Raw genomic sequence first — 14,752 nt, 5'->3', positions numbered from 1 at the left:
AAATATGTTTTAGAATTTGTATTGTTGCTGCAGGCGTAATTTATCGCCAAGGAAATAGTTTGAGAGGAAATTTTGTTGAAGATTCCTTTACAAGTTGGGTTGCTAGCCGCAAAAGCAATGAAAGTGACTATCACGGTAATTTCAACGCAGAGATGTTCGAGCGTTGGTTTCAAAAGCTGTGCGAGACACTGAGTCAAAAGTACGGTCGCTGCCAGATCTATTTGGATGGCGCTTCCTACCACAAGCGCAACATATTACCTGCGCCAACAACAAGATCTAAGAAAGCCGATATTCAACGATGGCTTCAGGATCAAGGTACGACTACATATTTAATTCTTCAGCATTATACTTACCAGCGTTGTATACAGGTATTTTATACGATCCAACGGCCGTGAAGGCCCAACTTATCGAACTGGTGCGCGCGCACAAGCCCTTGCCGCTGTATATGGCAGCTGTGATAGGAATCATGTACGGCCACACCATTATTTACACGCCCCCATATCACCCGGAGCTTCAACCCATTGAACTGATATGGGGGCAACTAAAGAACAGTATTGCTAGCGCCCCAGCCCGCAATATTGCCGAGCTTGAGGCCAAGCTGGAACATGCGAAGCTAGCCCTCCCGAAGAGAAGCTGGACGAACAAGTACAGACACGTGCAGAAAGTTGAAGATAAGTACTTAGATGCAGTCGACACAGAGGAGATCGCGGGCCTGGAGGAGGACAACGTCGAGGAGATCTCAAGTTTGGATGACAATGACGAGGAAGAGACGTAGCTCAGACCTGTATAATTTTGTTGAGACGATTTTGGATACACTTGTAAAGTTTCATTCCGACGTGCACGTTTGTACCACACAAATGATACATTAGCCTAACCACCCATATGTTTGACATGTGGCTTGTTGTCTGAGCCAATGAACAGGTCGCAAATAGATGAATCATCGGCTAAACCTAATTGAACCCTTTCCCCAAACTTTGGCACTTTGAAGACGACGTTTTGTAAGAGAAAAATGAGGTAGAAGGAGTACGAATTCGTCAAATCTGACTTCAAATTCGGAATCTACGGGTGCGATTTACCTATATATCTAAGTATCGTATATGGAAAGTTATAATCTTCTACGAGTAAATTGCCGTCAAATCTTGGTCCGAAGTATTATGGCGGGTACAATAGAAGCGACTGAGCTGGGAACAGTTCAATTCATGGACGAGGACATCAAATGGGAGAAGAGCAAGTCAGTGATGGTGAACACCCTGAAGGTAAAAGGGACTTGCCGCAGACAGCGTGTGTTGGTTAATGACGATGGGCTTGCCGGGTGAAGCTGACGCCTGACGTCAGGCGGATCATCCTACCCACGATCTACTGGGCACTAGCGTTCAAGGAAGCCCACGACAGCATTTGGGATGTGCACCTGAGAGTGCCGCAGATGATGGAGAGGCTACAACGAATGCCACAGATGCGCGAAGCTGTTCGGAGCTGGGTTTCCGCGTGTCAAGACTGAGGGTCGAAAAAAGCGAGATGGTACCACCACTGTGGAGCGTGAGAACCGGAGCAGTAGGTGATCGTTGGGCCATTGATGTTGCAGGTCCGTTGCCGGAGACAGCGGAAGGCAATCGATTTGTCATTACGTTCGTGATATACACAACTCGATACGCGGTGGCGGTGGCAGTGAAAGACCATACGTCGAAGGCGATTGTTCGCATTCTGATGGAGAAGGTTGTCCTGGTGTTTGGGCCCATGCGCGAGATAACGATGGACGGAGCTAAGGAATTTTGCAGCAAGGTCACAGCGGAATTGTTAGAACTGATGCAAACTAAGCGGTCAACACCGGTACCGTACCGACCGAATTTGCTGGGACTTGTTGAGCAATTTCACCGGACCGGACAGCGATGGAGCAAGAGAGACAAGAACAGTACCTGTGGGAGCAGAAGGTGAGAGCGGCCCTGGAGATGGCAGAGAAAGTGAAAGCCACGATCGCCGACGTACCGGGGAACCGAGGAAACAAGAAGGCTAAGCGAGAGTTTTGACTTGACGACAGATCAACTCAACAAAATTCTTCATGATCCAAAATACGAATGTATCCATTGCTTCCTTCAGCTTGACGGGAAGATCTTTAGTGTTGATCGAATCGATAATACCATCGGGCACATCAATGGTAATATCATGATGTCATGTCACAGATGCAACTGTGCTCGGAAAAGCATGAATCCTTATACGTTTCAATACCAGAACCCCTCAAGGTCAACAGTGAGAAACTGGTTCATTCTGTCGATACAGAAGGGCATCTATGCGAAGATGAAGACGAACATTGTCGGCGGTCTATCCATTATTTTCAATCGATTCACCAAGTGCAACGAGACAACATTTAAGAGGCAAAACATGCAAGAAGATTATCGAATACGACACCAATGCTCTCTATCTCTGGGCGCTCGGGAACGAAATGCCTTGCGGTCGTCTAACAGCCATCGAGGCTTATGATGACATCATCGATGATATCAAACCATGACAAGATATTCGGCTTTGTCGAATGCGGTATCAGAACGCCTGAGCATACTTTTCAGAGATGACACCGATTTTTAAAAATGTGTTGATAGATTGTACTAGCGAGAAGACCATTGGCTCGTATATGTAGACTACAACTAGGATCGCGAATCTAGTCGCGTGAAACCAGTTCGCAAGTTGAATGGTAGCTATTTCGACGAGAAGAACCTCATCTATGCTCCATTGCTGAAGTGGTATCTGGCTCACGGAATGTAGATCACAAAGACTTACTCATTCATCAACGCCAGCCACACATGGTATTTAGATCATTAATAAAAGCTGTCCTTAAAGCTCGACGCGAGGGGATGCCAAGATAGGAACAATCAGCGCAATCATTATCGAGAAGATGGAAAGCTCTCATCCCAGCGAGGTAGAGCTAAATACGGTAATGAAGAAGCTGCTTTCAGACCCGGAAGCCCTTGACAGCATCGCTAACTCAATTGGCTCTAAGCCTAAGCTCAGCCCAATTGGTAAGCTAATGGTTCAGCTCAAATCCCTCATCAAAGGCGGTGATAATAAGGTGATGAACGCTGAGATGACGAAACTCGTAGAGAATTGTGCTTTTGGACGATCTGGTATGAATAACAGCAAGCACAAATAGGTAAAAACATCTCGGATGCAATCCATGTTAGAGCAATTGTCGAGAAGCACAATTGCCACGATATTGAAGGAGCCGGCTGGATCAAATAGGGTAAGTTTCAAAAATCGGCGCATCAGGTTCAGCAATCCGCTTCACTTGTCCGTCCCTGTCTATCCGCTCGCCAAGTAGCGTATGCCTCAATTCTACGACGATTGCATTGACCTCTACTTCGATCGTAGTGGTTATCTGTATCATGAAATGGATACAGACTCAGCGTATATTGCTTTCACATCACCAAAACTGCTTCCTGAGCTCCTTGTGCACTTTAAGCAACACAAGTGTGAATGGTTTCCCAATAAAAGGAGTAAAGAAAAAGCTGCTTTTGATCACCGTACGCCTAGATTATTCAGAGATGAGTAGTCAAGCGATGCTATGGGATCTCTATCGAGCAAAATGTACATCTGCTATACACCAGACGAGACGCATAATTTCTGGTATCGGCTAAAGGCGTTTAACAGGCACGCGGACGCAACGCTAATGTCCTCAACCCTGAAATTTTCGAATCCGTGGTGAATGGGCAGATCACGCTTCCGGGTACCAATAAGAGTATCGCATCTGTAAAGTGGGGCAGAGGGTGTAAAGTGGGGCAGAGGGGTATCACATACACTCAGCAGAAGACGACTCTCGACTACGACTACGACGAGCGACGGGTTTATCAGATGGGATTTCAACGATGCCACTCGATATTTATTTCCGTATGATATACCATCACTTGGAGCTTGAGCGAAGTGGCTGTGCCCCACGCTTGGCGTGATGGATGATCTACTAGTAAAGCTCGACAACAATCTGAAAGCAGGGTTCATAGCCACCAAAGCTCTATATGATTAAGCAAAGCTTATCGATAGCTCAATGCGACTCAGAGATGTTAAGGGATGATACGCGCGCAATTCTGAAACTAAGTAGTTTCAATACCAGAGGAAGCGGCTCGATCATTTTCACATAGCCAGCAATAATCCCAATTCATAGCAGATTGATCTAGCGTTTTGGGAGTCGCGATCGCTGCTGACGGGAATCAATATTAATAGTCGAGTGGGATATGTAGAGAAATAAGCAGGCAGATACGGTGTTGAAAGCTCTCAAGCATTTTGTAAGCCAGCATAAAACCAAAACCACCACAAGCGATAATGGAGGTAAATTCATGAATCAAAAAGTCCAATCATACTTTAAGAACACTAAGATTGAGCATTTCAACAACGAGCCAGGAGAGCAAGCTACAATAGCTAAAATTCGAGCGATTCAATCGAACAATCAAACAGCGAATACTGCGAACTCAACGAAAGCTAACCAAATCGTTTATATCCGACCTAGTCGCTAAGTACAGCTCGGCCATCCAAAGGGATATTGGAATGACCCCAAGCGAAGCGAGGGGGTCGGTAATGCATTCCGAAATTGAACATATTCAACATCTCTTACAAGAGGTTGACGCGGTATTTGTAAACGAAAAATCGATTGTCTATAGGCTCAAATCGAAGCATTTCGATAAAGAATCGGCTATGTGTAGTAATCTCGTCCATGAAGTCGTAGGATTGTATGGATACCGAATTTAAATACAATCTAAATAAAGACACATCCTCTATAAATCGCCTAACGATCTAGACGAGCTAAGCTTGATACATCAGACACAGATTTTGCTTCAGGGCAAATATATGAAGCAGAAACTATATTAGATCATAAACTACCAGCAAATGATAAATACAAATTCTTGGTCAAATGGAAAGGACACGAAAAACAGAGCCACAAGGCAATTGAAGACTGATTAATACAAATCGTCGATCAACTCTCGACGATATACTGAAATCGAGTGCTAAAAAATGAGCCCGTAATCACTTCGTCGTACATGTAGCATTTTGTTTTGTGTTAGATATATCCTCTTTGCTTCGAGCAATGGGGTTCGCTTATATCTAATCGAAAAGGATTTGTATTTAGAAATAAAAAACGAGCTATTTGAATACCGCTACAGATACATAAACGTGCTCCAAATGTATAAAAACAAGAGCTGGCACATCTACGACGAAAGCTCTGGATTGTACAAGAGGTCTCACGCATCAAATACGAGTTATATCAGCTAGATCCTGTCACACGTTTCAGCTCAACCATTAATAATAAAACCCATCGAAAAAACTTGGAAAAGATTTTCGGTGTTCCATATCATTGTATTCAGGATCAATACTATAGCTTCTAGAAAGAACGTAATTATATTTGCCATTCACATGAAAATTACTCCATGATAGCGTGATGCCGAGCTTCTGGAAAATAATATGCATTTTTTGCTTTAGTATTGATATAACCATGTTTCCTAATTTCACTTCATTAGCCTAACACGAGCAAAAGCTCCAAGACTTACCTGAGCGAGCTCAACATAGAAGCCGACAAACTTCGGCCAGACGGAATACGTATGCAGACGCTCAATGGGCTAGCGATACAACGCAAGGTATCGTTATGCACGCCTTCAATGAACTTACCTGTTAGGAACCCATGACCGCCTTTAATATCCGTTTTGGTTTGAGAAGGATTCAGTATGAGCCAGTATTATCGATATATTACGTTCGCGTGTCTTTTCGCAGGTTTACTGAGCCCAAATGTGAAACTTTAATCCTTGGGCTCACAGTTTCAAATAGCAACTGTCCAATAGTTGCTCGAGAAAGAGAGCCTGTCGATGGTTCTTGCTGAAAAGTCGCGATTCTTGTCCTTTCGCATTTAAAGTCCGAATCCAAAATTCTCAGAACCCAGTTCCTGATTCTTAGGAGCTCTGAGTATTTTTTAGAACCGTGACTCTGGTTCGGTTCTTTTTAGGCGTGTCTTTTTGTTCTTACCAATTTAGCACTTCTATCGCAATGCAAACAGATCCAGAAGAAACAAAATGATGTTTGCAACAACCAACAAAACCCCAAAGACGTCAACAGCGGATGCGGGGATTAATGTATGACCTCTCGTATCGGATGCTGCCGTAAATGTACGACCTTCCCTAGTCGATAACGCAACCGACGAGACGTATTAGCGAAACGTTTCCGATGCTCAAACGAATACAGATTTGAATAAGTTGAATCGACGAAAACCAATTCTCGATACTGAGGATCAGATATGGTCTCATGAATGGATTAAACAATTATTCAAGGCTAATCCTAATTGGAGCTCGCTTAAGACCAATCTAACGAATCGTAAGACTATAAACATTGACTAACGCTATTTTCTTGATTAAAAAGGTTCACTCATTTTTGAAAAAAACAAGGTTGAAGACTAATAACTACCGAACGATCGATTGGGTAGTCACAGAAGCTCGGATCGGAGGTATGTGGTCTAACGGAGAAAGCAGCTCGATAGATGAGAATATCATTACGGGGCAAGAAGATCTTCAATCTGCACTAATGGTCCAAAGATACGTACGCAAGCGCAAGGTTGAAAACCCAGCAGAAGTCGATAATAGAAGCATTACTAAAAAGCGTCTTTTAAACTCCGATAAGACTTTATCGATAGCATCTGATCAAACAGTGTCTTTTAAACTCCGATAAGACTTCATCGATAGCATCTGATCAAGCTAACAGCAAAATCAAGCTGACTTGGCTGATATCGAGAAACAAGGCCTTACTCGAGGCTAACGGTTTGGTGAAAGCGATCGTACCATATCTCAATGTATCAGCTAAATCGTATACAATTGATAGAGATGGGTTCGTCTGGACGGACTGCAATTCGGTGTCAGTCTTCAAGATTGGGTCTAAACGTCCAAAATCAGCAATCACGAATAGGGTCAACTAGATAACCACTCTACAAGCATTCGAGTCTATGGATAAGGTACGAGGCAGCGAGCTGGTATTCGCTGGACGGAAGGATAATGAAATAGATATCAATGTATTTGTTTCATCCGAAAGCGAGCCTCGGGAAGGGATGTTGAGCGGGGTTCATGAAGCGATGAATTCAACCAAGAGCAATGCTGATAACGAAGCTAAGGCGATTCTAGAAGCATACTTCGCGAAGCTAAGAGATAGCAAAGTATCCATCCCATTTCGTCTATCACAGATCGTCTATAGTAAAACCGGCCCAAAAACGCATCAAACGTTCTACACCGGACAGGCTACAGCTACCTTCTCCATAAGCATCCGCAATGCTCAGGATAAGACCATTTCAAGTGAACCAATTAAGGACTTACTGAGAAACGTTGGATGGACGGATACTTTTAATTGATTAATCCAGGGTCCCAAATCTCTAGACGAAACGCTAAACGCCAGTTCAACTTAAATCAATTCCAGGCTAAATGGGGAATTTGGCAATGTGCTTCATGCCGAATCGGAAGCTATCAGAAATATGGAGAGGCTCAGAAACGCTACGAAGTGGCAAAAGCAGATGTTAAATGCAAAAGTCCGAAGGCAGCTAACGTTGCAATGAAAGCTACTAAGGCTGTATATTAAGCCAAGGCTAAAGCATACGCTAACTTCAACAACCATCCAGCGCGAATCCAAGCTCGTTGGACGAGGACTGAAAGGGACTGGAGTGAAGCCTCTTGAGTATATAGTTCGTCGCGGGCGAGTTTATAACCAACGAGATTCAAGACAAAACGCCTCCATCGGCTTATGTATACCGACAAACGGGTAGTAAATACATTCAAATCCCAAATTTAGACTCTAAAAGGTTAGATATCGTCCAACCGAGCCGACGAGCTTGCGGTCCCAAATGAAAATCAGTAACAGTCTCCAAGACGTAGTAAAAAACCAGGCAGCCAAACAACAAATCGCTCAATCCGCGTACGATAAGTTGAGTATCGATGATAAAAAAAATCGTCAAAGAGATACTCGCTATCACCACATCTTCAATATAATTTCCAAGATCGATTAGAGCACCCGTTAGAGTCTCTGAAAGCCGATTATGACAAGATGAAAGACGAGCTTGAACTAGCTAAGACAACCCTTCGATCATCAAACAGCTCAAATCCCTGTCGGTGGATATGTACTCTATTCATCTCACTTCGGACTCTATTTTAAGGACATTATCGACCGTTTACTATAGGGTGATGTTTTTCTTCAATCTAAGAATCATATCGGCCTCCGGAGGCCGATATGGCGAAAACGTTGATCGGAACGTAGCCGGGTTCAAGGCATTCATGAAATATCAATGCCTTAAAATAACCGAACCAGAACCACGGTTCTGATAATTACTCAGAACCCCTAAGAATCAGGAACTGGGTTCTGAAAATTTATGCGTTCGGCGTTTTAATTGCGAAAGGACCAGAACCACGACTTTTCAGCAAGAACCATCGACAAGCCCTCTTTCGCGAGCAACTATTGGGCAGTTGATATTTGAAACTGCGAGCTCAAGGGTTGAAGTTTCACATTTTGGGCTCGGTAAAATCTGCAAAAAGATATGTGAACGTAATATATCGGTAATACTGGCTCATACCAAATCCGTCTGAAACCAACAGCTGAATTAAAGGCGGTAATTGGTTCCTAATCGGTAATTTCATTCAAGGCGTGGAATTCCTCGACAGACCCAAGCAGTCGTTTGGGCGAGCGATCTCAATAAGAAGGTGAATACATCGGCCCAGACTGACAGAGGCCGTGCTTTGGCGTATCAACGTAGCCAGTAAAATGATACGGGAAAGCCCTTCGCGATCTAAAGCAGAATGATGAAGATTTTGGATTCTAGCTTCTTCAACCTAGTCTCATGGTCGGCAATCTTGGCGTTAGCAGAAGCTAATTGAGAAAATAGATCGGTTTTGACGCTGTTAATGAAGTGTTTTTTGCTGCTGGTCAAGCACTAATCAACGGAGGTAGCAGCACATCTTGGTGTAATCAACGGAGAACTCGATAGCAGCCGTGTCGATCTAAGGATCCTCGCTGACTAGCGATTCATTGAGGGAGAAAGTGACAATAGCTCCTAGACTGGCCTTGAGTAGATCATGAGCTCGATATTCAATCTGCAGCGGTACGCTAACGGCCCGACTCTCATACCGATAGATCATCGACGTTATCGAGAGCATATATGCCAATATTGACGTTGTGTCCAGCGTATCGAAGAAAATTCCCCCCTTCCATCTGAGGTAGTGTATACCCCTGATCTCGCTAGAATGGCGCCCGTTGCTTAGATGATACCAGCTATAGGACCTATTGTTGATAACAACTCTTCAAAATGCAAGAGGTAGGCTACTCCGCCTCCAGCGCCATCGATGATTTGGGTCGCGTAAACCGAGACTTGAAGCCCTGTCGAAGGTGTTGACGTTTAAACTCCGACTCTACCGCTATTCAGAATGGCCACACGGCTCAAGTTATTGGTGCATATATGGAGACCGCTCGGCGTTAAATTACCAACCCAAGCAGCGATTGTTGATGTGAAGCAAGACCCACTATGAACCTCTATATGAAACTGAACAGAGGTTGAGAAAGCTAATCATGCGAGCATGCAAGCCATCGAGGTAAGCCGTTCCGCTTGATTAAATTCGCAGGTATTCCGTGCTGGTTGTAGCATTGATTCCAAGCTCTGTGAGAGGCCCTACCGCTGTAATACCTGATTGATTATCATACGATAAACATTCGTTGATATGGCCGCTAGCAGTTATATCATCTGCCGGCATAGCATTAATTTCGCTGATGCTGCCTGTGGACCCTAGCACGAGCGCGTTGCTACTAGATGCCGTCCCAGGCGTTATCCCAGTGATGTATGATGGTATCGAAGTGGTCGGCGATCCAGCTACGGATAAACGGGAACAGACGAGAGTTCCAATACCGGTAGTGTCACTGTTGGTTCCTGCTATAAGGGCTGACACTTGACCTGCTAAGTCAGGTGAAACAGCGCTAAGAAACGTTAGTCTATAGCTATCCCTCCCGATGTACAATGCCTGAGCGTATGAGTAGGTCAAAAGCTACTCGCATTTAATGAGAGGTAGAATGCTGGGATGTAGATGCTTGCATTGAAGATAGGATTTGGAAATAAGAGTCCAGAGTTCAATTTGTTTGGAGCTATATAGATCAAGCGATAATCCACGATCACCATCCCCGATTTTGGAGCATTGCTTCGAAGAAGTTTAAATCCTCTTCGATGGGTGATATCTCAGCACTGGATACCAAATCGCTATTCCGAATGATTGCCCTTGATCCGAGCTATAGCGGGAAGAACCATCTCTGTCTACATGTATTTATCCAAAAGAACTCATCTCAGTTGTTTGCACATCTGACGGCCATTGCATGTAATCCACACCAGGAGCTGCATGATTATCTTCGGGTACAAATTGGAAGGGTTTATCACATTAGCCGATCCAGATTCGTCTACGATAGGTTGATCAAGTACGAAAAGGCCCTCAAAGCTCGATTAAACCTGAGCTACTCATCATAGATGTTTACAGCAACGACAAGCTACTCCTGAAGAATGTATTCAGCCATCATATTTCAAGAGGGAGGCATTTCAAATTGAGTGCCGTTTTCCTCAGCCATAGCTATTTTGCCGTTGATAAGATGCTACGTTTGAATTCAGAGTACAAAGCGATTTTAAAGGCTAATTCAAAGCGAGATTTAACAATGGTTCTCAAGGACTTAAAGTTGTCCGGAGTCGCGAGCGATCTATCGTTCATCACTATAACAGAGCAACTGAGCGAAAGGACAGAGCGTACTCATAGGTAGCGTGAGAGATCAATTGAGGTATAATCTCGATCGACCTATTCGAACCGACGAGTAATTATGAAATCGGGATAATATCTCGTTATTAATATACCATTAGCATATGTGCTTCCTTCGTAAAGCCTGATTCGACTAACCTAGTCGTCGATGGATGCATAGATCGTGGAGATACAGCTTCCCAGGCAGTGCGGCTGACTTCAAGGCATCCCTTGCGCGGTTCGGTCGATTTCTACGTATATTTTGAATATAACATCGATGCTAGCCAATTCTGGAACAATTCATTCCGAATTGAGGTACCGACTGGTGGAACGTCATCGACAATTGTAACCGTCCTCCCTGATGATCGCTTTACGTATATGGATAATAATCGAAGCATTCAGACCGCTCTGGCTAGTACTGGAGCATTTCTAGTGGACCCATCGGCGAACAATGTGTTCGGTATCCAGTTGACTTAGAATAGCGTATACTATGCTGCCCAGTTCGATTTTAGTACCACTCCATTGACCTTACCATCAGGCTATACTAGACATGCTACTGGGTTGTATAGCACCAGCGGCACGGGGCTACTTACGACAATCCGTGTGCTCCGACTGGTAATTGATAACGCCGCATTGGTTTGACCACAGGGACTTACCCGCTGCTCCCGCTACGGTATCAAGTGCTCAGCTATCGAATATCATCCCTCAAATCCATCCAACATCGTCGTATATCGTTTGATGCGATTTGTCAAGAATGAATACGTTGCTTCTGGTGATATTTTGAGTGCATTTGATCGAGGTGATGCTGCTGTTGGCCAGCTGATTAGTTATAAGCCTAGTTAGTATGCCTCGATAAATTGTTTTAATGAATCTCGATCAAGCATCACGATTCCTATTTATGATCAAAACGATCAACGTGTCAAGTTTAGAGATAGCTCGGTCAGCATCACGTTGTTGCTAAGGGTAAAAAAAAAGCTGGTTTATTTTTTTATCACAAAAGGCTGGAATTAGTTTAATCTAAAACGGCCGACAAGTATAGCGTACCGCAGTCATTTTAGTCTTGGCTTCGTCGGATCTTTCACGGGTCTCTTACTCACACCAACTCCGTATCGCCGACAAACCTCACCCCGAACTGACTTGATTAGTGTTTCATGCTCGGGTTTGCTGCTTTAAAAAGGCTATACCTCTCGTCAGCATCGCCTTCATCGGCTAGTACTCCTTTCCACTTAGCATAAGATAGAGCGTTCCTTGCTGAGTTCTTAGCGTCTGCCATGGTGATACGTCCGCCGGCTTTATTCTCATCATCATCGCTGTCATAGATGCCGACCCCTGTCAGAGAGTTTAGAGCAGCACGAACTGGGATTTCTTCCTGAGGAGCTCTAAATGCGGTCGCTAAAGTGAGTACTGCAACGCCAGAGTACTCCTGTATTTTATTGGAAGCTGAAAGCGGATTTCAGACGAGATTTTATCGAATTCTAGATAGATCCGCCCTGAGCTCGTTTGGACCCCTTTTTACCCTTTTGAATCCCATGTATCGATTCGAACGCCTCGACCTGCTTTGTGTGCCTTGGGTGCCTTCTCATATGATGAGGGATGAAAATGGATAACTGCTCCGCCACCCTAAAGCTGAGCGCTCGTTAGAGGTAGCTTTCCGGTCTTGAGTGCTTTGGTGAGTTTGGCTGCGGCACATCGCTGGAGATCGTTAGGTCACGAAACATGGTTGTTATACTTGCTAAACAGTTTAATTATAGAAAGGTTAAATTTATTTCTTCTATATTTTAAAAACGTCTGGTTGATTGTGTTGCTTTGAGTAAAGCCGGAGCATGCACCATATTGCACAATATTCATCGTAGGTGCCTTGATATTGCTTGGTGTTGTATTTGCTGATTCCGTACTTTGATGGAGGGCCTTCGCCCATACTATCGAAGTATACCTGATTGTGGACTGACGCTCAATGGCCGACACTTAGTGTCGGAGGGTGTATTAAAATCAAAAACAAGCCTTTTTCGGAAGCGGTTTGCTAATTTTAGATGATTCGTAGATTTTTTCGAGTTTAATAATGTTTTTTTCGACTAGTTCAATCAAATCATGATCGCTCGTTAAACCCTTGATTAGGGCTGTCATATTATTTCATTTCTAAAAGTATATGTTCATCGATATAGATCAAATGATGTCTGAAACACTACCATCCGATCGGTATCTTTACCAGAGCCCTCTGAAGAGGACTCTGGAAATCAAGGTATCTACCGGGAAGCGTGTGCCCTTCGCTATCGATCTGAACCAAGGATCGTACCAGAATGGTGATATCACGATTGAAGCTACCGCTCAGCAGAATGGAAGCGAGGGGTTTGCTTCGCTTCGAGATGCGTAGATCATGCTCTCCTATAATGTGAGTACGAAAAACACGCATACTACAGCTAATCAGGCAACCCCTAATAGGTTTTCAGCTACAATGAAGTGCGGCAATTCGAATGTCATCGATTCGTTATCGATTGAGCTGAATGGAAAAACAGATGTCACTATGGCTGATTATAAACTCTTTTGGATTTATATCCTAGCTCAGGCTTCCTACTCTCCTCAATATGTAAAGGTCCACGGAGCTGAGGCTTTCCTCTACCCCGATGCCGCTCGGTCCGTATCATACAGCGCGGGCAACATATCCTCCAACGGCGATGGATACTCGAATAATGCAGCTTTCGGCTCGGCATTCACTCCATCCTCTCCTCTTGGCAGAGCAGCGATTGCTAACGATGGGCTCGTTAAGAGGTGTTATTTAACCCTCCCACTGCTGGTAGTGATTTTAGTAGCACTTGGCCAATGTCGGGTGGAACAGCTGCCTCGACCACAATAGCTAACCAGACCGCGCACAGCGCATTCGTGGCCGGTTCGGGACTCGTTGGTTCCATTGTGAGAACGTGGAACTATATTCTTAAAATTAAGCTGACGGATCTGCATCCCATCTTCAAGGATCTGGACTTAATGGCGAGCCCTCAAATCTGTCTGCGCTTCCGTGTTAATTAGGACTCGTCTGTTATGAATTTGGATGTCTTTAAGGGGATGGTGCTCGCAAGTACAACTCTAGCGTCTGGAAACACATGTCCGGTAATGATGGCAAAAATCTAGATTGCCCCCATACTATTATCCCGAAGCCCGTGAAAAGGGTGCGATACAATGACTGCTATGCTCAGCTATTCTATCAACGCGCGGGCATCGGTAAGCTGTCAGCTTAAATGAATGCCTCGTTCGATCTACAACTATCGACTAGTGTTTAGAACGCCAAATGTGTCATGGTATTGCCCTTCGCCGAACAGACGGGTCTCTTCATTACTGCTGCTGTTCAACAGCCCCAGTCTCCGTTTGATAGCGCGCCATGGACGCTACACCCCGTCTCGTCGATTTGCACCTTCAACGTCCGCATCGGCTCTACGCAGGGTTTCAATATTAGTCATGATTACGATTTCCGTCAGTTCGCTGACAAGATTGCTAAGATTAGCTTGATCAATGGCGACTTGACACCCGAACTCGTCAACGGCCTGCTTGACTATCAGACGTGGTCGTTGATCAATCGATGTTTGATCGCCGATGTAAGCAGGTTCACGAAGCGCGACCACAGGCAATTCAGATTTAGGGCACGAATGCAGGGTGCCAAAAAACTAAATTGATTGTTCTGGTTGTTAGCGAGCAGGAGCTGACCTACAACCGTCTGACAGGAGAAGTATTGGATTTTACGACCCCAAAATAATATTAAATATTCATTTGAGTTAATAATATTGATCGATATATAGATATCATGACTACAAATGCTCGTTTCGGCAAGCACAAAGGCTCCACCATTAAGGAGGTATTTGAGAAGGACCCCAGCTACTGTCGCTGGCTGCGCTCTCAAGAAATGCTAGTTGGACGTGATTCTGATATCGTCAAATATCTTTCGAGTAAGTTCGCTTATACCCGATGATGGATCGCATTTACTAAACTTTGGTAAATACAAGGCAAGCCTA

The 14,752-nt window shown here is 44.4% G+C and overlaps 3 protein-coding genes across 3 annotated transcripts; all 3 read left to right on the top strand.

The window, feature by feature from the left end:
• Positions 1–10,201: 10,201 nt before the first annotated feature.
• Positions 10,202–10,834, top strand: PITG_17101 (uncharacterized protein; the record flags this gene model as incomplete). The annotated part of the gene is made up of 3 exons (XM_002896957.1): positions 10,202–10,384; positions 10,438–10,724; positions 10,765–10,834. 3 exons carry the CDS (start codon positions 10,202–10,204, stop codon positions 10,832–10,834), a joined length of 540 nt encoding a protein of 179 aa, XP_002897003.1.
• Positions 10,835–13,275: 2,441 nt separating this feature from the next.
• On the top strand, positions 13,276–13,929 carry PITG_17100 (uncharacterized protein; the record flags this gene model as incomplete). Its single annotated transcript, XM_002896956.1, has 4 exons — positions 13,276–13,520; positions 13,562–13,766; positions 13,809–13,856; positions 13,915–13,929. The coding sequence occupies 4 exons, from the start codon at positions 13,276–13,278 to the stop codon at positions 13,927–13,929; spliced, it is 513 nt and encodes a 170-aa protein (XP_002897002.1).
• Positions 13,930–13,988: 59 nt separating this feature from the next.
• PITG_17099 (uncharacterized protein) lies at positions 13,989–14,496 on the top strand (the record flags this gene model as incomplete). Its single annotated transcript, XM_002896955.1, has 3 exons — positions 13,989–14,018; positions 14,105–14,338; positions 14,383–14,496. The coding sequence occupies 3 exons, from the start codon at positions 13,989–13,991 to the stop codon at positions 14,494–14,496; spliced, it is 378 nt and encodes a 125-aa protein (XP_002897001.1).
• Positions 14,497–14,752: the final 256 nt, after the last annotated feature.

The sequence above is a fragment of the Phytophthora infestans genome, genomic scaffold (genome assembly GCF_000142945.1).
Source record: "Phytophthora infestans T30-4 supercont1.50 genomic scaffold, whole genome shotgun sequence".
NCBI classification, from domain to species: domain Eukaryota; phylum Oomycota; class Peronosporomycetes; order Peronosporales; family Peronosporaceae; genus Phytophthora; species Phytophthora infestans.
Note: the sequence above shows the minus strand (reverse complement) of the source record. Positions and strands in the feature narration are given on the sequence as shown.